This window comes from Myotis nattereri, assembly GCF_964212035.1.
Source record: "Myotis nattereri genome assembly, chromosome: Y".
Taxonomy (NCBI): domain Eukaryota; kingdom Metazoa; phylum Chordata; class Mammalia; order Chiroptera; family Vespertilionidae; genus Myotis; species Myotis nattereri.
The window spans coordinates 12,978,729-13,003,672 of NC_138094.1; the positions used below are offsets into that span (position 1 = coordinate 12,978,729).

The window sequence follows — 24,944 nt, forward strand, 5'->3', positions numbered from 1 at the left end:
TCTTAACCGTTGCTTGGACTTTTATATAGAGAGAAGATGGGACCACTGTCATATATGTGGTCTGTTGAACGAAATGTTGTTATGCAATGCACAGCAAAGATATAGTCCTTTTTTCTTCTTTATTGTTTAAAGTCAGCAACCAAACAGCATTTCTATTTTGAGATTGCTATTCCATGTGATAAAGTGATGGCATTTAGGTCTGCAAGCAAGAAGAAGATTGCATTTCTGCCTGTGAAAATGATCAACTGCCTCCTCTGGTATTTGAATTTCATGACCAGGAGTATGAGTCCGAAATGACTGTGTTGTTTCTGTCCTGTTAGCAAAAACCTTCAAAATCCTTTGGTGAACCTATGAATTTGTCTCTTAGCATTGCTGGGGGGAAAGTGTAGCCTACAAAAGTTTAGGCTCTTCCAGAGCCAGAGGAGAAAGGCAAGCATAGCCATCTGTGGGATTGACATTGAGTTAAACCTGTGACAGGTGAGGACTTTTGCTTTGAGCTACAGGGAATAGACAAATAAAGCCTGGAACAATAGATGTAGAACAAACAGATTCATGTGGTTGTGAGAAGGCAGGTACAAAATACTGTGTAAATGTGGTGGTGGAGAGGTGTCACTTTAGGAATACTGTTTTACTTAGTGGCTGTATCTTGTATTCCTTAGCCAGAAGTGTGCTAAGGTTCCTTCTTATCCACAACCTCACCAGCACTTATTGTATGACTTATTAATGGTTGCTATTCTGGCTGGTTTGCAGTGGCACCTCATTGTCATTTTAATTTGCATCTCTCTAATAATTAGTGACATTGAGCCTATCTTCATGTCTCTTGCCATTTGTATGTTGTCTTTGGAGAAGTATCTATTTAGATTTTCTGTCCACATTTAATGGGGTTGTTTTTCTTTTGGTGGATTATAGGAGTACTTTATGTGTTTTGGAAATTAACCCCTTACCATATGTATTATTGGCAAATATGTGCTCCAATACAGTGGATTCCCTTTTCATTTTGATGCTGATTTTTTTTTGCTTTGCAGAAGTTTTTTTAGTTCAATGTAGTCTCATTTGTTCCTGTTTCTCAAGAATGTTGAGGCTAGGGGACCCTACCCCCCTCCCTATGTGGGAGTCTGTTCTGTGGTACTCTTTCCCCCTCCCTACTTTGGAGTCTGTACTTGTTCTTTAACAAATCTCCGCCTTTGCTATACCGAAAAAAAAACACACAAAAACAAAAACGAATGTTGTGGCTATTTTGGGGTCTTTTTCAGTGTTCTGTATCTCATTTGAATGTTCAGAACATTCAAATTTATATGCAAATATAAATTTTTTGCATATTTCTAGATCTGTGAAATATGCACTTGGCATTTTAATAGTGATTGCATTGAATCTAAGGATTGCTTTGGATAGTAGGCACATTTTAATGATATTAATTCTACCAGTCCATGAACATGGTATATTCTTCTGTTCGTTTATCTCTTTTTTCAGGGTCCTGGGCGCTTGCTCAGTGGTGGGGTTGTGTGGGAGAGGTGGGAGGAAGTGAGTATTAGGTTAGGGAGAGATTGAAAGCAAAGCACAGAGCAAGGGAGGCACAAATATACCCAGGTAGCATGAGTCTGCTGCTGGAGGTGCAGTGTTCCCAGTGCAGAAGTAGTGTACTATTTCAGGTCAGTCCGGAAAGAAGGTGTGGACACCACCAGAGCAGAGACAGCAACAGAAATCCAGGTCTTCTTTTCAGGAAATGAAGGGTGCTGCTGATGGTGGTTGCTTGAAGGCAGAGAGACTGATGTCAGGGTGAGCACATTGATTAGGTTATTTCAGCTCAGCTGTCCAGGTAAAAGGTGAGAGGTAGTCTTATTGCAGTATCTGGGGGAGTTAGAGCCTGTAAGCCCTGGTGGATGAGTGAATGTAGTGTAGAAAGGCATGATAAAAAGGGACAGGAATGATAACTTCAGGTCTGAAGCTGATGCTGTGGGATTTCCAAGTGTTGATGGTAGGGAACTGGCCAGAAATGCGGATGAGACTCGGGGAGGGATCTGTGCTAGAGAAAAAGATGTGAGAATGATCAGGGCAGAGGTAATAGCTAAAACTCCAGGAAGGGATCGGCCCAGGGCAAGTGGGAAATGTTGGTAAGATGACTAGGGGGGTTCAGGGGCGGGGTGCTGGTTTTGTACTAATTTTGTACTGTTCTGGGCGGGAGAGGCTCGATTGCTTTTGTGGGAATTAGGGGAAGAGTTATACAACTGCTGTATAAATACAGACTAATGTTTAAGTTAGAATCCTAAATAGAGAGTTACAACTGAGGATAGAGGCAGAAATGCAAGGCTTGCGAAGGGCAGAGTACAGAAGAAGGGGTGAGGAAGATAAGGAAATGTGTTGTGGCAGGAGGACAGTTGAAGTTGTTCATGGCAAGGGTGACTTGTTTTCATCTAAGTAAAGTAAAAGGCAGATGCTGTGCCAGGTGTGGGGCTGGAGGCTGCGAGACCATGAAGATGGATCAGCAGGCCAACACAATCAACTGAGAGTTGAGCTGTCTCCCTGGGCCTCTGCTCTTTATTTTCTGTCTCTTTAGGTGCAGATGAGAAAGAAGTTAGAGAAGAGAGTGAAGAAGAAAGAATATGGAACCTGCTGAAAGAACAGAAGCTGAGAGAAGAAAGAAGGCAGAATGAACAGAAAGCTTTGGAAAGAGAACGGAGAAAACTAGAAAAACTGGATCGAGAAAAGGTATAATAAGCATAGCTCAGTTCTCCATGCTAGTAGGTAACTTTTAAAAAGCTTGCTGCAGGCATCCCAATCCTCTCCTGTGCTTAAGCCCACTGAAAAGGGCTGTACATGGGCATAATAGGAGTCTCATAGGAAAAGGGAGCTTTGCAAGTCTGTGAGCATGCATTCTCATGTTCCTGAAAACACACTCGGAAAGGAGATGGACTCTGCTTTGCTGTAGAACTTCCCTGTGTAAGGGGTTTCAAGGTCAGCTGGCTAGGACCAGAAGAAACTGGGGGAGGTGGCTGCCAATCTGGTGGCTTCCTCAGGCTGCCCTGCCCTCCTCCCTCCTCATTGTCTTTGACTTTCTATGTCCTGATTCTGGTCCCAGGCAGATGGATTACCCTGCTACTTCTCATGCCTGCTGGACCTTACGTAGATTAATCTTCTGTATCATGTTCCTTGAATTCCTGGCTCATTTGATCTGGAACACAGACACTTTAGGCACAGTAATTCCTATTCTTCATTACATGATATATTTGTGCCACTTTGATAGTAGCAACGAATGAAACAGTTTTCTGTCATGCACATGTCACATAAAGAAACAGAGTTATAGTACTATGTGTTTTTAAAATGTATATGTGTATCTCCTATTTTGCTGGTCATCTATTTACAGCAGATTATTGAAGAGTCTTTCAAGACGGAAATGGAGAAAGAATTAGAAGTGAGTGCTCAGGAAATGAAAGACAAATCTGTTTGTGGTGAATATGCTTTAAAGAAATACATGCATATCACCCAAAAGGACCAAGACCTGAAGAAGGTGGATAAGGTACTGATGCTATGGACCAGTGGTCTGTATGTGAGGATGTGAGGGCTTCTGTGGTTTGTTAGAAAACCTTGGGACAGGAGTTGGAGACAAAAGGTAACAGCAGAGGAAATCCAAAATTCAAATGGAGCCTCAAGTCGTATGTATATTACACTTCTGACAAAATGTTATCTCCTTTGCTTGGGCCAAAGAGTGAACAGATCTTGATTGGTAAGGTTTGTAAAATTGGAGCTATCTCATTATTTTCAGAACAAGAATGAAAGTGCTATCAATGAAAAACAAATGGATTGGTACTATCTGAGACATGAATTCTATATAATAAAATCCTAATATGCAAATGGTTGAACCGCAGAATGACCAGTCATTATGATGGGCACTGACCACCAGGGACCGATGCTCAATACAGAAGCTGCATCCTGGTGATCAGTGCGCTCCCATAGGGCTCATGGCTGGCGAGCGCAGCGGTGGTGGTGGGAGCCTCTCCCACCTCTGTAGCATCGCGAAGCGATCAGTGGGACATCCCCCGAGGGCTCCCAGAATGTGAGAGGGTTCTGGCCGGGCTGAGGGACCCCCTGAGTGCACGAATTTCATGCACTGGGCCTCTAATATATTACATAAGTCTAGAATACTATGGCTATTGAGAATGCGCACAGGACAGTTAGAGTGCTTGCTAAATTTCACATCTAAAAGTCAACGTTTTGGACTCAAATTATATTTAGGCAGTCCTCGGGTTACGTTGAACTCGATGTATGTTGTTTTGCGGTTACATCACTATCTCCCATTTACAGTGTTAATAAAAAAAAGTTCCGTCATTTCGACATATGTACATATGTGCTTTGTTTTTTATTATCTGCCACAAGTAAAGGTCAGGAATTGTTATCTTGCTTTAATTTTTTTTTTTCACTCTTTCACTTCATTACTGCTGTGTATGTGCTCCATGTGAGTGATGTAGGTGATTCTATAGGTGGGTTCCGACTTAACGGGGAAAATCGCGTTATGTCGCGATATAACCCGAGGACCTACTGTATATTTCAAAAAGTTTTCAGCCCAACCAGCATGGCTCAGTGATTGAGTGTTGACCTATGAGTCAGAAGGTCACAGTTTGATTCCTGGTCTGGACACATAACCCAGGTTGCTGGCTCGATCCCCAGTGAGGGACGTACAGGAGGCAGCCAATCAATGATTCTCATTGTTGATGTTTCTATCTCTCCCTCTCCATTCCTCTCTGATATTTTATTTTATTTTATTTTTTATTTTAGTATTTTTTATTGTTTTATTGCTTAAAGTATTATAAAGAGTATTACATATGTCTCCTTTTTTTCCCGCCCTTGACAATCCCCTGGCCTCGCTTACCCCCAGTGTCTTATGTCCATTGGTTATGCTTATATGCATGCATACAAATCCTTCAGTTGATCTCTTGTCACCCCTCTCCAGCCACCCAGCCCTCCCCGGCTTTCCCGCTGTAGTTTGACAGTTTGTTTGAGGCAGCTCTGCCTCTGTATCTATTTTTGATCATAAGTTTATAATGGTCTTTATTATCCATAAATGAGTGAGATCATGTGGTATTTTTCCTTCATTGACCGGCTTATTTCACTTAGCATAATGCTCTCCAGTTCCATCCATTCTGTTGCAAATGGTAAGAGTTCCTTCTTTTTTACAGCAGCATAGTATTCCATCGTGTAGATGTACCACAGTTTTTTAACCCATTCATCTACTGATGGGCACTTAGGCTGTTTCCAGATCTTACCTATGGTGAATTGTGCTGCTATGAACATAGGAGTGCATATATCCTTTCTGATTGGTGTTTCTGGTTTCTTGGGATATATTCCTAGAAGTGGGATCACAGGGTCAAATGGGAGTTCCATTTGTAGTTTTTTGAGAAACTCCATACTGTCTTCCATAGTGGCTGCCCCAGTCTGCATTCTCACCAGCAGTGCACGAGTGTTCCTTTTTCTCCACATCCACTCCAGCACTTGTGTTTTGTGGATTTGTTGATGATAGCCATTCTGACAGGTGTGAGGTGGTACCTCATTGTTGTTTTGATTGGCATCACTCGGATGATTTCAGTGACTTTGAGCATGTTTTCATATGTCTCTTGGCTTTCTGAATGTCCTCTTTTGAAAGGTGTCTATTTAGGTCCTTTGCCAATTTTTTGATTGGATTATCTCCCTTTTATTAAGTTGTATGAGTTCCCTAGTTGGAGATTAAAAACTTATCGGTGATAACATTGGCAAATATGTTCTCCCATGCAGTGGGTTTTCTTGTTGTTTTGTTGATAGTTTCTTTGCTGTGCAGAAGCTTTTTATTTTGATGTAGTCCCATTTGTTTATTTCTGTTTAGTTTCCAATTCCATAGGAACTGTATCGGTGAAGAAATTGCTTTGGCATATGTCTGAGATTTTGTTGCCTTTGGATTCTTCTAATATTCTAATGGTTTCTGGTCGTATATTTAAGTCCTTTATCCATGTTGAGTTTATTTTTGTGTGTGGTGTAAGTTGGCGGTCTAGTTTCATTTTCTTGCATGTATCTGTCCAATTGTCCCAACACCATTTATTGAAGGGACTATCTGGACTCCATTGTATGTTCTTGCCTCCTTTGTCAAATATTAATTGAGAATATTGGTTCGGGCCCGTTTCTGGGCTGTCTGTTCTATTCCATTGATCTATATGTCTGTTCTTGTGCCAGTACCAGGCAGTTTTGAGAACAGTGGCTTTGTAATACAACTTGATACCTGGTATTGAGATCCCACCTACATTGTTCTTTCTCAGGATCGCTGCAGCTATTTGGGGTCTTTTTTCATTCCAGATGAATTTTTTGAGAGTTCGTTCTAGGTCTGTGAAATATGCCATTGGTATTTTAATGGAAAGTGCCTTGAATTTATACATTTCTTTGGGTATTATGGACATTTTAATGATGTTGATTCTACCAATCCAAGAACATGAATATTTTCTGAATAGAGGTCTTTTACCTCTTTAGTTAAGTTTATTTCTAGGTAGCTTAGTATTTTTTGGTGCGATGGTAAATGGGATTGCTTTTTAAGTCTCTCTTTCGGTAAGTTCACTATTGGTGCATAGAAATGCCATTGACTTCTTGGCAGTAATTTTGTATCCTGCTACATTGCCAGATTCATTTATTAAGTCTAATAGTTTTTTGATGGAGTATTTAGGTTTTTTTTATGTATAATATCATATCATCTGCAAATAAAGACAGTTTTACTTCTTCTTTTCCAATTTGGATGCCTTTTATTTCTTCTTCTTCTTGTCTAATTGCAGTGGCTAATACTTCCAGTACACTGTCAAACAGGAGTGGTGAGAGTGGGCATCCCGGTCTTGTTCCTGTTCTTAGGGGAAATGGTTTTAGTTTTTGCCCATTGAGTATGCTGTTGGCTGTGGGTTTGTCATATATGGCTTCTATTATGTTGAGGTATGATCCTTCTATTCCTACCTTGCTGAGAGGTTTTATCAAAAATGGGTGTTGAATTTTGTCAAATGCTTTTTCTGTATCAGTTGATATGACTGTGTGTTTTTTTTCTTTCAATTTGTTTATGTGGTATATCATGTTTATTGATTTGCGGATATTGTACCATCCTTGCATCCCTGGGATAAATCCTACTTGTTCATGGTGTATGATCTCTCTTATGTACTGCTGGATCTGATTTGCCAAGATTTTGTTGAGGATTTTGGCATCTATGTTCATGAGGGATATTGGCCTGTAATTCTCTTTCATTGTGTTGTCTTTACCTGGTTTTGGAATTAGGGTGATGCTGGCTTCATAAAATGAGCTTGGAAGTGTTCCTTCCTCTTTAATTTTTTGTAGTAGTCTGAGGAGGATAGGTTTTAGTTCTTCCTTGAATGTTTGGTAAAAGTCCCCTGTGAAGCCGTGTGGTCCTGGGCTTTTGTTTGCTGGAAGCTTTTTGATGACTCTTCAATTTCTTCCATAGTTATTGGCCTGTTGAGATTTTTAGATTCTTCCTGATTGAGTTTTGGAATGACGTATGTTTCTAGGAATATGTCCTTTTCCTCCAGGTTGTCTAGTTTGTTGGAGTGGAGTTGTCCATAGTATTTTTTAACAATCATTTGTATTTCTCTGGGGTCTGTTGTTATTTCGCCATTATCATTTCTGATTTTGTTTATTTGGGTCCTCTCTCTTTATTTCTTGGTGAGCCTGACTAGAGGTTCAACAATCTTGTTTATCCTTTCAAAGAACAAGCTCTTGGTTTCATTGATTTTCTGTATTGTTTTTTTTGTCTCTATGTCATGTATTTCTGCTCTAATCTTTATTATCTCCTTCCTTTTGCTCCTTCTGGGCTTTCCTTGTTGCTCTCTTTCTTATTCTTTGAGAGGTAGTTTTAGATGATTTACTACCATTTTTTCTTGTTTGTTGAGATAGACCTGTAGAGCTATAAAGTTCCCTCTCAGGACTGCTTTCATTGTGTGCCATAGGTTTTGGATTGTTGTGTTTTCATTGTCAGTAGTTTCCAGGATGTTTTTAATTTCTTCTTTGATCTCATTGGTAACCCAATCAATATTTAATAACATGCTATTCAGCTCCTAAGTGTTTTTATTTCTAAGTGTTTGAAAATGTTGAGTTGTTTTTATTCTAGTTTATTTCTAGTATCATGCCCTTGTGGTCTGAGGAAATGCTTGGTATGATTTCAATCTTCTTGAATTTGGGGAGACTTTGTTTGTGACCCAGTATGTGGTCTGTTTTTGAATATGTCCGATGAGCACTTGAGAAGAACGTATATTCCGTGGCTTTGGGGTGAAATGTTCTGAAGATGTCAATTAAGTCCATCTGATCTAGTGAGTCATTTAGGATTGCTGTTTCTTTACCATTTTTTTTTTTTGTCTAGAGGATTTATCCAGTGATGTCAGTGGTGTATTAAAGTCCCCTACTATGATTGTATTGTTGTCAGTCTCTCCCTTGATATCTTCCAGGAGTTTTTTTTTATGTATTTGGGTGCTTCTGTATTGAGTGCATATATGTTTTTCAGGGTTAAATCCTCTGTATATTCAATCCTTTAGTATTATGAAGTGGCCTCCCTTATCTCTTATTATGGCCTTCACTTTGAGGTCTATTTTGTCAGATATAAGTATTGCTACCCCAGCTATATTTTCATTTCCAGTTGCCTGAAAGATATTTTTCCATCCCTTCACTTTCAGTCTGTGTGAGTCCCTGATTCTGAGGTCAGTCTCTTGTGGACAGCAAATGTATGGGTCATGTTTTTTGTTTTGTTTTTGTTTTTGTTTTTGTTTTTTTTCTTTTTATCCATTCAGCCACTCGATGTCTTTTGGTTGGAGCATTTAGTCCATTTACCTTTGAAGTTATTATTGAAAGGTACTTGTTTGTAGCCATTTCTATTTTTTCTGTGTGTTTTCTTTCTGAGCTTTTTATTTCTTCTTTTTACACTGATCCCTTTAGCATTTCTTGCATTGCTGGCTTGGTATTGATAAACTCCCTTAGCCTTATTTTGTCTGTGAAGCTTCTTATTTCCCCTTCAATTTTGAATGATAGTCTTGCTGGATAGTGTATTCTTGGATTCATTGCTTTGCTTTGCATCACTGTGTAAATTTCCGTCCATTCTTTTCTGGCCTGATGTGTTTAGTTGAGAAATCATATGATAATCTAATGGGAGATCCCTTGTATGTAATTTTCCGTCTCTCTCTTGCAGCCTTTAAGATTCTCTCTTTGTCCTGAACATTTGCCATGGTAATTATGATGTGTGTTGATGTGGGTCTTTTAAGGTCACCTTGTTTGGGACTCTCTGTGCTTGTGTGACTCTTTTTTCTTCCCCACCTCAGGGAAGTTTTCTGATATTAGTTCTTCAAATAGGTTTTCTAAGTCTTGTTCCTCTTTCTGTTGTTCTGGCACCCCTATTATTCGCATGTTGTTTCGTTTCATGTTGTTCCATAGCTCCTTTAGGCTCTCCTCCTGTCTTTTAATTTTTTTTCGCCAATTGCAATTCAGTTTGGGAGTTTTGCTTCCCTGTCTTCTAATTCGCTAATTTGGTCCTCTGCTTCTCCTAGTCTACTGTTGAAACTTTCAATGGTGTTTTTTATTGCAGCTATATCTCTCTTCATTTCTTCTTGGTTCTTACATAATTTATTGATTTTTTTTATCTGTTTCTTCTTGCTTCTTGCATAAGTTGTTGAGTTTTTCCTTCATCCGGTTTATGCACTCTAGGACCCTTAATCTGAATTCTTTTTCTGTCATGCATGCCTCGGTTTCACTTAGCTGCTTTTCTGGCGAGTCCTCCTTCTCTTTCTTTCGGGGGTTTCTTTGTGTACCCATGTTTGATCTCACCGACATATCTAGATGTTGAGTCATTCAGCGACTGCTCCTTGGGTGGCAGTGGCTCCTCGGGCTGTGGTTGCTCCTCTGGCGGTTATTGTAGCAGCTGCTCCTCAGTTGGCAGCAGCTCCTCTGGTGGGTGCTGTTCACAGTTGTGGTGGCTCCTCTGGCTGGTGGGGGGAGGCTTCACACACAGAATCTGTTCCTGAGACAGAGGATGTGCTGATCACGAAGCTGCTGTTCCTTGGTTGGGGCTGGCTACGCACGCAGCTGCTACTCCTTGACCTGGAGCGGACTGCTCACGTGGCCGCTGAACCTTGATTGGGGGCTGGCTGCATGCTGCTGTTGTTCCTCTGTGGTGGGCTGCTTGTGGGGCTACTGCTCCTAGTATCGGCTGCTGCTCATCAGACAGGTGCAGGCTGTTGTGGCTCTGCTCCTCCGGTGCATGCTGTGTAGAGCTGCCACTCACCAGATGTGGCCGGTCTGCTCATGTGGTTGTTGTTTCTTGGACCGGGTTCGGCTGCCGCTGCTCCTCGAATGGGGCCAGGCCACTTGCAGAACTGCTGCTCCTCGGATGGGCACACAGCTGCTGTTCCTTGGATTGGGCAGGCTGCTTGTGCGGCTGCTGCTGCTTGGACAAGGGCAAGATGCTTGTTCAGCTGCTGCTCCTCGGACAGGTCAGACTGCTCATGTGGTTGCTGCTCTTCGGATGGGGAAGCGGGCTGCTCACACAGCTGCTGCTCCTTGGATAGGGGCAGGCCACATGAGGCTGCCTCTCTTTGGCTCGACGCAGGCTGCTCACGGGGCTAATGCTCCCTGGACAAGAGTGCACCGCTCACATGTCTTTTGCTCACGTGGTTGAAAAAATAATGTGTACAGAAGTAGGAAATAAAGGAACAAACAACAAAAAAAGGAGAACAAAGAAAGAAGAAAGAATAAAAGCAACAAACAAAAAAAAGGGGGGGGAACAAAAAAGAAAAACAAAAGCTAACAAAATAATAAATAAAATTGAAAAATTGAAATGTCATTCCTTTGGCTGGGTTAAGATCCCAGTTTTCTGGAATGTCTGTGATCTTCTGATATTTTCAAAATCATTTTTTTAAGAGTTTCAGAGAAATCAAAATCTACACTAATAAAAGAGAAAAATGGTAATTGGCGTACGGCACTACCCTTTTCATTGGGTAATCAGGGCTATATGCAAATTAACTGCCAACTGAGATGGCAGTTAACTGCCAACAAGATGGCGGCTAATTTGCATATGTAGGCACATGCAGGGAGGCGAAAGGGAAAGCAGGAAGAAGCTCCCTGCCACTGACAGTGATGGGAAACCCAGGGGGGAGCTAAGAGGTGGGGGGCAGTTCAAAGGCGGCCCTGGGGCCACCTTTGCCCTGCCCCCCAGCCATGATCTGAAAATCAGGCGCCTTTGCCACCCTGGCCAGTGATAGCAGGAAGTAGGGGTGGAGCCAGCGATGGGAGCTGGGCACGGTCGAAACTGGCAGTCCCGAGAGCTAGGGGTCCCTTGCCTGTGCCTAAAGCGGAGCCCATGATCGCGGGTCCCTGCTACCCGAGCCGGATGCCTCAGCCAGAGGCGTCCTGCAGGGGCAGGGGCGGAGCCCGCGCGATGGCGGCGCCCCCCGCTGCCACTGCGGGTCCCCGCTGCCCGGGCCGGATGGCTAGGCCAGGGGCGTTAGGCCTGGGCAGGGGCGGAGCCTGCAACCACTGGGAGCTGGGGGTCCCCTGCGCAGGCCTAATGCTTCGGCCAGAGGTGTTAGGCCTGGGCAGGGGCAGAGCGGGGGATCACGGCGCTGCTGCCGCTGCGGGTCCCCGCTGCCCCGGCCGGACGCCTCGGCCAGAGGCATCAGGCCTGGGTGGGGGGCGGAGCCGGGGATTGGGGGGATATGATGGTCCCCTTGCCCAGGCCTGAAGCCTGGGTCAGAGGTGTCAGGCTTGGGCGAGGGGTGGAGCAAGCGATCAGAGGGAGATGGGGGTCCCCTGCCCAGGCATGATTCCTGGGCCAGAGGCCTCAGGCCTGGGCGGGGGTCAGAGCCAGTGATCGTGGGGAGATGGGGGTCCCTTGTCCAAGCCTGACACCTCTGGCGGAGGCGTCAGGCCTGGGCAAGGGGCTGATCAGGCGATCGGAGGGTGATGGGAGTCTACACCTCTGGCCGAGGCATCAGGCCTGGGCAAGGGGCAGAGCCAGCAATCGGAGGGGTCTGGGGGTCCCCTGCCCAGGCCTGACGCCTGGGCCAGAGGCATCAGGCCTGGGCTGGGGGCAGAACCAGTGATGGGGGGAAATGTGGGTCCCCTGCCCAGGCCTGACGCCTCTGTCAGAGGCGTCAGGCCTGGGCAAGGGGCCGATCCTGCGATTGGAGGGTGATGGGGGTCAACGCCTGAGGGCTCCCAGTATGTGAGAGGGGGCAGGCTGGGCTGAGGGACACTACCCCCACACACACACCCGGTGCACGAATTTCGTGCACCGGGCCCCTAGTTGTTTAATAAAATTAATACATTAATACACCTCTAATTTCAAAATTATTCTTTCTCCTCTTTTCAGAGCTCAATAAAGAGTGTCAGAGAAGACTCACAAGTGGACAAGCTGCTCCCTAGTGATAAAGATTAAAGGTATCCTTTCCCCAACATTGTGTTCTTATGCAAATCATTCATCACATTGCTGACTTTGTTAGCCCAAGAGCATTGTTCATATGTTGAGGTCTGCCTCTAAGAAACTATTGAATTAATCAAAATTACTGACTGCCAAAAGAATCTTTTACATTTTGAAGTTATGATATGGCTACTGATTAGGAAAGGAATGAGAACATTAGAAAGGTCCCCTAATGAACTGACAAGAATTTAACAAATTTTTAAAATTTTTGTCTTTCTCTAATTTAGTTTCACAGGGCTGTCTCATGAAGAACCAGATGACTTCTGGTAACCACCTGTGTTGCCCAGCTTTTTTCTCATGTAACACAATGTAATAAATACAATTCTCAATAAAAAATGTTTGTTTAATACAGGGTGGTTTCTTTTTCATCATTTAATTTGGTACTCTAGTGTATAAAATTAAAAATAATCAGAATTTCTCATACTTAGACCTTTCATTACACTAGAATGAGCTGTTACGTGTTTTTTTCCTCATTTTTGTGTTAGATATTTCTTTGAAAATCATGTTATTGGTCAAATTTCCGGACTGCATTTTGGTCGTTTCTTCTGTGTTCCTTGCTCTCCAGAGTTGGGCTATTGCCTGTCAAACCAGAGGCCATCTTCCCCAGCACCATCCTTCTGATTTGTCCCTCAAAATAAAGACAAAGGTTTTTCATTCTAGGTGCCAGAAACAGCATAGTACACTGGGCTTTATTTCTGACATCTTTGTCTTGAGAATGAACCCAAACCCTGAGAAGAAAAGGTAACAGTTACTGAGCACTTACTGACTGTGTGTCAGGTATTCTTTAAACTTGTACCTGTATTAACTCACTTAATGCTCATATCAGCCATATGAAGTGTGACTGCCTGCATTTTATAGATTAGGGAACGTGGGACACAGAGGTTAGAGACTTGACCAAGGTCTTGTGACCATCCAGTTGTGCAGCCAGGACCCAGGTGTCTAGACCAGCATCGCTGCCTCTAGCCTGGGCTGTGCTGGAGCTGCTTCTATGGAATACATCCCAGGACTGGGAATGGCTCAGCCCCTAGAAGCTCTTCCAGAATGGCCTTTAGAAAATGCACTTCACCCAAATCCAGCCTAACACAGGAAGGATTTATCTGGTCAGTCCTTCCATGAAAATCCTGGAGTGGATCATCTTCCTTTACAAATACAAGCTAAGCTGAATTGTTTTTGCCATTAATACTTGTCTAGCCCTTGAGTTCTACAACAAAATGATAAGGCTTTGTAGTGTTATTCTTTAGGCTTTAAGAAATTTATCTTTGAAGTATTTTTAATCCTTGACAATATGTTTTTCATTTCTTAGTTTTTTTAATTTTAGAGACGGGGACAGAGACAGACATCAGTTTGGTTGCCTCCCCTACGTGCCTGACCAGGGATCAAATCTGCAACCTGGGTATGTGCCCTGACAAGAAATCAAACCTGTGACCTTTTGGTGCACTCCAACCAAGTGAGCCACACCAGCCAGGGCTATTGAAGAATATTTTGGAAAGTAATTGAAAGAATTTAAGCACTATTTTTTTTTTGTCACAATTAGCATAAGCAAAACATTTACTCATGTTGCCACCAAGAATTTGACATCTCTTGCAACAGCTCTTAGATAACATTATTTTTCTTCCAGCTTTATTGAGATAAAATTGACAGAAGATTGTGAGTTTAAGGTAAGGTATATAATGTGTTCATTTGGCACACTACTGCAGAATGTTTGCCACCATGGAATTCAATGACACCTGCATCATGTCATATAATTATCAAATATTTGTGGTGAGAACATTTAAGACCTACTCTCATCAATATTCAATTATACAACATAGCATTATAACTATAGTTACTATAACACATAATAGATTTCCCAATCTTACTCATTCCCTAACAGGGAGTATATGCTTTTTGGCCAACGTCTCTTTTTGCCCACTACTCAGCCTCTGGTAAACCCTTACTTTAGTCTCTGTTTATATGAGTTCTTTTTAAGATTCCACATATAGAGATTTAGCATTTGTCTCTGTAATTTATTCACTTAGCATACGAATCATCCATGTTGTTGCATATGCGAGGATTTCCATGTCTTCTCATGGCTGTGTTTCTAGGAATTTATCCAGGATGTTCAATTGTTGGCCTATAATTGTTCATAGTAGTCTCTTACACACACCCACACATATTTTTCTCCATTCATCCCTTATAGACACTAGGCACTTAGGTTGTTTCTATATCTTGGCTATTGTGATTACTGCTGCATTATACCTGCTAACATTGGAGTGCAGAGTCTTCAGTATTCTGTTTTCATTTTCTTTTGATAATACCCAGAGGTGGAATTGCTGATCATATGGTAGTTCTATTTTAAATATTTTGAGGGACCTCCATATTGTTTTTCATAGTGGTTGGACCAATTTACATTCTTACCAAGAGTGCACAAGGGTTCCCCTTTTCTCCATATTATCACCAACATTTGTCTTCTTTATGATAGCCAACCTAAATGTGTGAGGTTATAGCTCATTGTGGTTTTGATTTTGCATTTCCCTGATTAGTGATTTTGAACACATTTTCATGTACCTGTTAGCGATTTGTATGTTTTCATTGGAAAAACGTCTTCAATTCTGCCTATTTTTTGGATTAATTGTTTTTTGTTTGTTTTGGCTTAGGTGCATTTTATTGGTTTTCTGTCAGAATCCTTCTACAAAAGGGCAAAGTTAAAATCCAAGTCCCTAGTAAGGCAGTGAGAACCCTCCCCTTTACCCAGAGCCCTCCACCCTTCTCATGTTCATGGAGGTGGAGAGGGGGCTAATTCCATCCCACTTAGTGGGCTCCGTTAACGTCATAGGTAACATACAAGTTTTACATTTGTCACAGACGTGTTAGAAACCCCAAAAGGGGAAAGACCTTCCCCCTAACTCACCCTGCCCCTCAACCCCACCCCTCACACGTTGGTCCTGGCTGCAGGAGCCTGTCGTTAAGAACTGGTGCCATCCAGCAGGAGTTCTAACCCCAAGAAGGCCGCGGCCAGGTTATAATCCAGGAACATCCGTCCTCCAGCAGCACTGCGGAGCCCAGCACCATCTCACTCCCGGAGGCCGGCTATGTGCAATCTGGGCCAGGGAGAAGCCGAGGATGGGCAGGGAGAAGCCGAGGATGGGGCCGTGTCCGGGAGCTGGTGCAGGTAAATGCAGTCAGACTTGAAGGGGCAGCGGTCATTCCCCCGCGCAAAGTACCAGCATCGGATCTGGCTGGTCCGAGCCTTGAAGTTCCTGATGATTTGCACCTTCTCTGCCCCCCTCACTCACCCAGAATTTGTGGGGGATGATGTAGCTGGAATAGACACGGCACTGGGGACAGGCCTTGATGACATTCAGCGGGAAGTGCTGGCGGCTCATCCGCCAGGTGCTCAGGCAGCCCAGGCAGTGGGCTTGTGTGCAGTTGGGCAGGATGCCGAAGATCCGCTTGCCCTCCGGCTTGTCCCACACCTTGTCCATGCAGATGCCACACACGACATCGCGGCTGTCTTGCTCCCTCGCAAGGTCCGTGCTCTGAAGTGGGGCCCAGAGCCCCTGGGCAGGGTCTGACTTAGGCCGAGACTTCTGGGAGTAGCCGTGATCTCCATCAGGTGATGTCAGCCACCAAGCTCCTCATTCCGGCTGGCCAGCCCCTCGAGGCCAGGCTCCGTGTCCCAGATGGCCTCAGCCTCGGCCTCAGCCCCTCCCTAACCCACAGCCACTGTGGGCAAGTAGGTGGGCTCGGAGCCCCTGCGGGTCAGCCCCAGCGGGAGTCCTGGCTGGGTGACAAGCGGCTAGGAATGGCGGCGGCCCCCACTGCACGTGGCCCGGGGGCTGCGGGTGCTGATAGCTGCACCAGTCTCCATGGAAGCAGAATCCTCGCTGAAGTACCTGCAGTCCTGGGACGCCTTCCTGTCTTGAGCAAAATGGCAGCTGGATCCCGAGTGATGGGCCCGTCAGGTAAAGGTCCTGAATGGCCACTGGGAGTGGGGTCTGTCCTCCTCACCATGGCTGCCGCCACCGCCACCGCCATCCAGCCCTGCAGGGTCCATGCCAGCTGTAGCTCCTAGTGCCTGGATTAATTGTTTTTAATGTGTTTTGCTGTTGAGTTGTATGAAAGGGACAGAATATATACTTTGGATATTAACCTCTTATCATATAATAGTAGATGAATTGTGAATACTTCCTCCCATCCTATCTAGTTTGCCTTTTTATTTTGTTGATGATTTTCTTTGCTGTGCAGAAGCTTACTTTGATGTAGTCCCACTTATCTGTTTTGGCTTTGTTAGCTTTGCTTTTGGTCTTAAACCCCCCCCCCCCCGCCCCCCAAAAAAAAATAATAATTGCCAAATCTGTTAAGGAGCTTGCTTATGTTTTGTTCTAGGAATTTTACTGTTTCAGGTCTTACATTCAAGTCTGTATTCCATTTGGAGTTGATTTCTGTATAGGGTGTAAGATAGCGGTCCAATTTTTATTCTTTTGCATGTGCCTACCCAACTTTCCCGATAAAATTTGTTGAAGAGACTTCTTTCCTTATTGTACATTGTTGGCTGCTTTGTCATAACTTAATTGACCATATAAGCGTGGATTTATTTCTAGGATCTCCATTTTGTTTCATTGATCTATGTATATTTTTATGCCAATACCATACTATTGATTACTATATCTTTGTAACATATTTTGAAATCAGAAGTGTGATGCTTCCAATTATGTTCTTAACATCATTTTAGCTATTCAGATTTTTGTTGTTTTGTGATTTTATACAAATTTTAGGATTTTTTTTCTATTGCTATGAAAAAAAATGACTTTGTAATTTTGATAAGTGTTACATTGACTTTTTAGATCTCTTTGGGTAATATGAACATCTTACCAGCATTCTTCCAGTTGAGCATGGAATATTTTCCATGTATTTGTGTCTATAGTTTCTTTTATCAGTGTCTTACAGTTTTCAATGTATAGATGTTTTATCTTTGTTAAATATACTCCTAAGTATTTTCTTATTTTTACTAGAGGCCCAGTGCACGAAATTCTTGCACTGAGGGTCGGGGGTCCCACAGCCCAGCCTGCCCCTTCTTATAGTCCGGGAGCCCTAGTGGATGTCCTACTGACAGGGAGTGGGCCTAAGCCACAGTCTGGCAGCAGAGGCTCGGAGCAGGCCCTCTGTGTGTGTGTGTGTGTGTGTGTGTGTGTGTGTGTGTGTACTCTGGGGGCCTGCCCCCAGCCGCGTCGGAGGCTTGGCAAGCAGGCACCCCGTGTGTGTGTGTGTGTGTGTGTGTGTGTCCGTGTACACTGGGGGCCTGCCCCCAGCCACACTGCTGAGGATTGGAGCAGGCACCCCTCTGTGTTGATCTCTCAGGCTCCTGGCCGCGGCTGCGTGTTGTTTCCTCCCTTGAGCGTGGCCAGGGTAGGGGGGAAGCTTGGCTTCCTCCATCACCGGGGGCAACTCAAGCCTCCTGCTCCATGGCTGCTGGCATCTTTGTTGGGTTAATTTGCATACTCTCCTTGATTGGCTGGTAGGTGTAGCTTAGTGACACCAATTTGCATGTTTCTCTTTTATTGGTGTAGATACTGTTGTAAATGATAGTTTTCTTAATTTTTCTTTCTGAGTTTTCATTGTTAGTGCATTGAATTTTATATATTGGTTTTTCATTGTTTACAGATTTTTCTTATTGGTTCCAACAGTAGTAGGGTACTTAGGGATTTCTATATATGATACCATGTCATTTGCAAATAGAGACACTTTTACTTCTTTCTGATTTGGATAGGTGGGTTATTTATTTCCTAATTGTTTTGGCTGGGTCTTTCATCCTGTGTTGCATAAAAGTTACAAGAGTACACATCCTTCTGATTTTAGAGGAAAAGCTTCCGGCTTTTCACTGTTGAGTATGATGTTAGTTGTGGATTTGTCATATATAGCCATTGTTGTGTCTCAACAAACTGGTATTGGCACAAAAACAGGCATAGATCAGTGGAATAGAATAGAGAGCCCAGAATTCAATCCACGCCTTTATAGCCAATAAATATTTGACAAAGGGGGCAAGAGCATAGAAGGGAGTAAAGACAGTCTCTTCAGTAAATATTGGGAAAACTGGACAGATACATGCAAAAAAAAAAAAAAATGAAACTAGACCACCATCTTAAGCCAATCACAAGAATAAACTCAAAATGGATTAAAGACAAATATAAGTTGTAAAATAATAAAAATCTTAAAAGATTACAAGTAGTAAAATTTCAGACATCTCTTGAAGCAATATATTTTCTTATTTGTCTCCAAGGAAAGAGAAACAAAGGAAAAAGAGACAAATGAGACTACCTAAGAGCAAAAAGCTTCTGTACAGCAAAAATGTGGCAGAAATCATGGGAGAACAATCAGTTAACACTCTGAGGGAGGAAAGTTTAACCTTTATTTCACAGATCTTCTAGTCCAAGGAATTCCAGATTCAAAGCCGGAACTGAACTAGTGGGGAGGCTCTGACCTATATATCTCCTCCTGTGATGGGCCCCAGAGTCCCCGCAGCTCTGTCAGTCTTGGCTCCGCCCAAGTGGGCTGTGGCGGGGACCTGGGATTAGGCTCTGCTGCTCCACCCAAGTTCAATACTCATTCTGCAATCAGAGGCATCAGATACTGAAAGCATGTTCTAGTAGAGTCAATATTAAAAGGCAGAAGAAAAGTTATACAGATATAATGCACTTGGAAAAATGGCCAAAGTTATTAAAAGGCAAATATAAAACAAGAGGGTGCTTTTACCATAGAGTAATTTCATAAACTAATGCAGAAATTAAGAAACATTGTGGTTATTTTCAAGTAACTGTAGAGCAAATATCTTTCCTATGAAAGGTCTTTTACACAATAAAAATCAATTACACGAAAGACCTAAAAAATGTAAACAATGTTTATTTTGGGTAAATAATAACTACATAATTAACATAAAATAATTAAGTGAATTTCAAAATCAAACTTAAAAATTACAAGCAAAGCATGCAGTCTGTGTTAACTAATTTCTAGTAGTAAAAATACATTTTTCATTTTATAACTATTTCATTCCAAAAAAGTAAAAATTCTGATTGGGAATTTTTACAGTTGATGTGGCAACACTTTTTCACATTTATTTCCCTCATCTTTCCTACAAAATCTACATTTCAAGTTCCTTATATTTCAACATATTTAACACTTTCAGATGCAGGAACAGTTTTTCTTCCCATAAAAATCTTACATGTAATTTGAGAACTGGCTTTGATAAATCAGCTACTACTCAAAAAGAATTTACAGTTACCAATTTTGTGGGCTCTGCAAGGAAAGACTGTGTTGGGGGAAAAACAGGCCCGCCCATAAAAGTCCTTTATCACAGAAAATAAATGGGTGGTCTTTATTTTACTTCAAATCTTTATCTGATTTATTCAAGGGGCATTTATTTGGTAGTGATCCATGTAATCAAAGAGCTAAGTAATATTGAGGCAAACAACTTATCTGACAGTTCAGGAAAAGGTTATAAGGATGCTCAAAGAACTTAGAACCACAAGGTACTTAATGAAAACTACAACCACATGAAAGAGAATATAGAAACCATAAGAAATAACCAGTCAGAAATAAAGGATACAATATCTGAACCTGGCCAGTGGCTAAATTAGTTGGAATATTGTCTCATAAACTAAAAGTGGGTTCAATCTCCAGTCGGTACATTTGAAGGAAATCAATTATTTTTCTTTCACACTGACATTTCTCTCTCCTGAAAATACATTTAAAAATACCTCACTTTTAACTGCTCATTAAAAAAAAAGAATACTAGTATGATATTTGAAATGAGGAATACACTGAAAGGAATAAATGGTAGGTTAAATGAAGCATAGGTTTGATTCACCAATTTGGAAGATGGGGTATAAAAAAACACAATCAGATGAACAGAAAAAATGATAATTAGCCCTGGCTGGTTATCTCATTGGTTAGAGCATCAACCTGCACACCATGTTCCTGGTTGAGGACATGGGCCTTGCTTGAGGGTTTGTCCCTGCCCCTGTTTAGAATGCATGCAGGAGCAATCAGTTGATATGTCTGACATTGATCTCTCTCTTTTCCATGCTCTGAAAAGCAATGGGAAGAATACTATTAGGTGAGGATTAACACAGAGAGGAAGGGAGGGAGGGAGGGAGGGAGGGAGGGAGGGAGGGAGGGAGGGAGGGAGAGAGAGAGAGAGAGAGAGAGAGAGAGAGAGAGAGAGAGAGAAGGAGGAAGAGGATAATTCAAGGGAACTTAGGGACAATATAGAATGTACCAACATCTGCATCACAGGGGAACCAGAAAGAGAAGGGATTGAGTAAGGGAATGAGAACCTATTTTCAGAAATAATGAACAAAAACTATACTAGCCTGGTGAAGAAAAACAGCACAGTCATGAAGCACAGTCCCAAACAAGAGGAACTAAAGAAGCCCACACCAAGACATATAGTAATTAAAACTGCAAAGGTTAAGGACAAATAGAATATCTTAAAAGCTCCAAGATAAAGATAGTTACCTAAAAGGAGGGTCCTGTAGGACTATCAGCTGAAACACCAGGTCAGATGGGATTGGCATGAAATAGTCAAAGAGATGAAGATAAAGGACCTACAAACAAGGCTACATTATCAAGAAATGCAATTATTTAAAACTAGTGGCCTGGTGCACGAAATTCGTGCAATGAGTAGGGGGTGTTCCTCATCCCAGGCTGCACCCTCTCCAATCTGGGACCGCTCGAAGGGATTGGGCCTAAAATGGCAGTCGGACATCCTTCTCACAATCCAGGACTGCTGACCCCTAACTGCTCACCTGCCTGCCTGCCTGATTGCCCCCAACTGCCCCCTCTGCCAGCCTAGTCACCCCCAACTACCCTCTGTGCCAGTGTGCTTGCCCCCAACTTCCTGCCTTGCCAGCCTGCTCACTCTCAACTTCCCCCTCTGCGGGCCTGCTTGTCCCCAACTTCCCTCCCCACTAGCATGCTTGCCCCCAACTGTGCCCCTGCTGGTCTGCTCACTCCAAACTGCATTCCCCCTCCCCCCGCACTGTCCTGATCACCTCCAACTGACCCCCACTGATGGCCTGCTTGCCACAACTGGTCCCCCTGCTGGTCTGTTACTCCCAATAGCCCTGCCCCCCACCAGCCTGATCACCCACAAATGCCCTCCCCTCTTGGCCTCTAACCACCTCTACCTCAGCCTTGCCACCATGGCTTTGTCCGGGAGGATGTCCAGAGGTCTCCTGGAAGGTCTCCCAGTCTAATTAGCATAGTACCCTTTTATTAGTATAGACTAGAGGCCCGGTGACAAAAATTTGTGACCTTGTAGGGGGAGGTCCCTCAGCCTGGCCTGTGCCCTCTTGTAGTCTGGAACCCCTTGGGGGATGTCCACCTGCTGGCTTAGGCCCAATCCCCAGAGGATCAGGCCTAAGCTGGCAGTCAGACATCCCGCTGGCAAGCCAGGAGCCCTAAGCGGATGTCCATTTGCCAGTGGGGAGCAGGCCTAAACTGCAGTTGGACATCCTTAGCGCTGTTGAAGAGGTGGGAGAGGCTCCCACCACCACCGCTGTACTGGCAGCCATCAGCCTGGCTTGTGGCTGAACAGAGCTCCCCCTGTGGGAGTGCACTGACCACCAGGGGACAGCTCCTGCATTGAGCATCTGCCTCCTGGTGGTCAGTGTGTGTCATAGTGACCAGTCATTCCCAGTCATTCTGCTGTTAGGGTCAATTTGCATATTACCCCTTTATTATATAGGATAGAGGCCTGGTGCATGGGTAGGGGTTGTCTGGTTTGCTCTAAAGGGTGTCCTAGGTCAGGGTGGGGGTCCCTATGGGATGCCTGCCAGCCTGGGTCAGGGGCTGAGAGCCGTTTTTAGGCTAGCCACACCCCCTTCAGGGTGGGGGTCCCCACTGGGATGCCTGGGCAGCCTGGGTGAGGGGCTGATGGCTGTTTGCAGGCTAGTCAAGCCCCCCAGTGGGGACCTTCACCCCATGGGGGTTTGGCCAGCCTGGGTGAGGGACTGATGGCTGTTTCCAGGCTGGCCACGGCCATGGCTGGAAGCAGGTATCTGGGATTTATTTATCTTCTAGAATGGAAACTTTGTAGGCTTGAGCAGAGCTCAGGGCCGGCAGGGCAGGCTGGAAGCTTGGCTTCCTCCATTGCCGGGGCCAACCCAAGTCACCTGCTTGCCCCAGCTCCGTGGCCGCTGCCATCTGAGTCGGGTTAATTTGCATATTTGCTCCTGATTGGCTGATGGGCGTGGCTTGTGGGTGTAGCAGAGGTACAGTCAATTTGCATGTTTCTCTTTTATTAGATTAGCTAGAGCCCTGGTGCATGGGTGGGGGCCTTCTGGTTTGCCCTGAAGGGTGCCCTGGATCAGGGTAGGGGTTTTCTTCGTGCATGGGGCAGCCTAGGTAAGTGGCCTGTGGTGGTTTGCAGGCCGGTCATGCCCTCATGGAGTGAGGATCCCTGCTGGGGGAGTGTGGACAGCCTGGGTGAGGGGCTGAAGGCTTTTTTAAAGCTGGCCACATCCCCTTCAGGGTGGGCGTCCTCACTGGGGTGCCTGGCCAGCCTGGGTGAGGGCCTGATGGCTGTTTGCAGGATGGCCATGGCCCCAGTGACCCAAGCTCCTAGCCCCTTCTTGCCGGCTGGAAGCAGGTATCTGGGATTTATTTATCTTCTATAATTGAAACTTTGTAGCCTTGAGGGAGGCCAGGGACTGTCAGGGCAGGCCAGAAGTTTGGCTTCCTCCATCACCAGGGGTAACCCAAGCCTCCTGCTCATTCCAGCTCCATGGCTGCCACCATCTTGGTTGGGTTAATTTGCATACTTGCTCTTGATTGGCTGCTAGGCGTGGCTTGTGGGTGGAATGGAGTGATGGTTAATTTGCATGTTTCTCTTTTATTAAATAGGATTAAAGGAAAAAGAGCTTCCCAGGCAAGGAAAATCAAAAGGAGTTTGTTACCACTAAGTATTACAAGAAATGTTAAAGGGGCTGCATTAAGAAGGAGGGGAGAAAGGGAAGAGGAAGAGGTAAAGAAGAAAAACAAAGGAACATAGTTAAAAGACTAAAATGGCAATATATATGAAACATAGTATTTACTTTAAATGTAAATAGCTTAAAAGTTTCAAACATAAGACATAAGACAGCTGAATAGATAAGAACAGAAAAAGTATACATATGTTGTCTACAAAAGATACATACACTAAAAGCAAAAAAAAAAAAAAAATTAAGATATTTCACACAAATAGAAAAAATTGCTGGGTGGCAAAACTTATATCTGATAAAATATATTTTAAAGCAAAAGTTATAGTTAATACAACTAAAACACTATAAAATGATAACAATAACAATCCAACAAGAGGATATAATCCTTGTAAATATTTATGTACCAAACATAGGAGCACTAAAATATGTAAAGCAAATCTTGATGGACATAAGGCAGGAGGTTACCAGCAATACAGTCACAGTAGGGGATTTAAACACCTCATAGATATCAATGGATAGATATTCAAATCAGAAAATCAGTAAGGATATGGTGGCTTTAAATGACACACCAGATCAGATGGATTTAATTGATATCTTCAGAAAATTTCACCCAAAGCAGTACAATATACATTATTTTCAAGTGCACTTGAAATATTTTATAGGTCAGACACATGTTAGGACACAAAATAAGCCTCAATAAATTTAAGAAGATTGAAGCATATCAAGCATCTTCTCTGACCGTAATGCTATGAAACTTGACATTAATCACAACATGAAAACTAAAAAACACAAAAAGATAGATGCTATAGGCCTACCTCAAGAAACAAGAAAAAACACTAATAAACTCTTTAACCCGCAATACATAATTAGAAAGAGAACAGCAAGAAAACCCAGTGCCCTGACCGGTTTGGCTCAGTGGATAGAGTGTCGGCCTGCAGACTGAAGGGTTCCAGGTTTGAATCCTGTCAAGGGCATGTACTTTGGTTGCAGGCACATCCCCAGTTTGAGGTGTGCAGGAGGCAGCTGACTGATGTTTCTCTCTCAACAATGTTTCTAACTCTCTATCCCTCTCTCTTCCTCTCTGTAAAATATCAATAAAATATATTTGAAAAAGAAAAGCCCAGTGGAAGTAGAAGGAAGGAAATAATAAAGACCAGAATGGAACTAAATTATGTAGAGAATAAAAAAAAAACAGTACAAAAGATTAATGAATATAAGAGCTGGGTGGTTGGTGTTTTTTTTTTTTTTACAAGATAAACAAAGTTGATGAAAATCCTTAGTCAAAATCATCAAGAATCAAAGAGAGAGGATCCAAATAAATAAAATCAGAAATGAAAGTGGTGGTATAATAACAGACACCACAGATATACAATGAATGGTAAACAAATACTACGAACAATTATATGCCAACAAAATGGACAAATCCCTAGAAACATACAGTCTTATAAAATTCAATCAAGAAGAGCCAGAAAAGCTGAGTAGGCCAATAACTATTGATGAAATAGAAGCAGTAATAATAATAA

General features: G+C 43.2%; 1 protein-coding gene across 1 annotated transcript in view; it reads left to right on the plus strand.

The window, feature by feature from the left end:
- LOC308512339 (centriole and centriolar satellite protein OFD1-like) overlaps positions 1–24,944 on the plus strand; it is a gene marked incomplete at both ends in the record, with an annotated part of 114,819 nt that overhangs the window by 65,575 nt on the left and 24,300 nt on the right. The window contains 2 exon segments of the mRNA XM_081082113.1: positions 2,635–2,706; positions 3,362–3,439. Of these exon segments, the coding sequence (XP_080938239.1) occupies positions 2,635–2,706; positions 3,362–3,439 (150 nt within the window).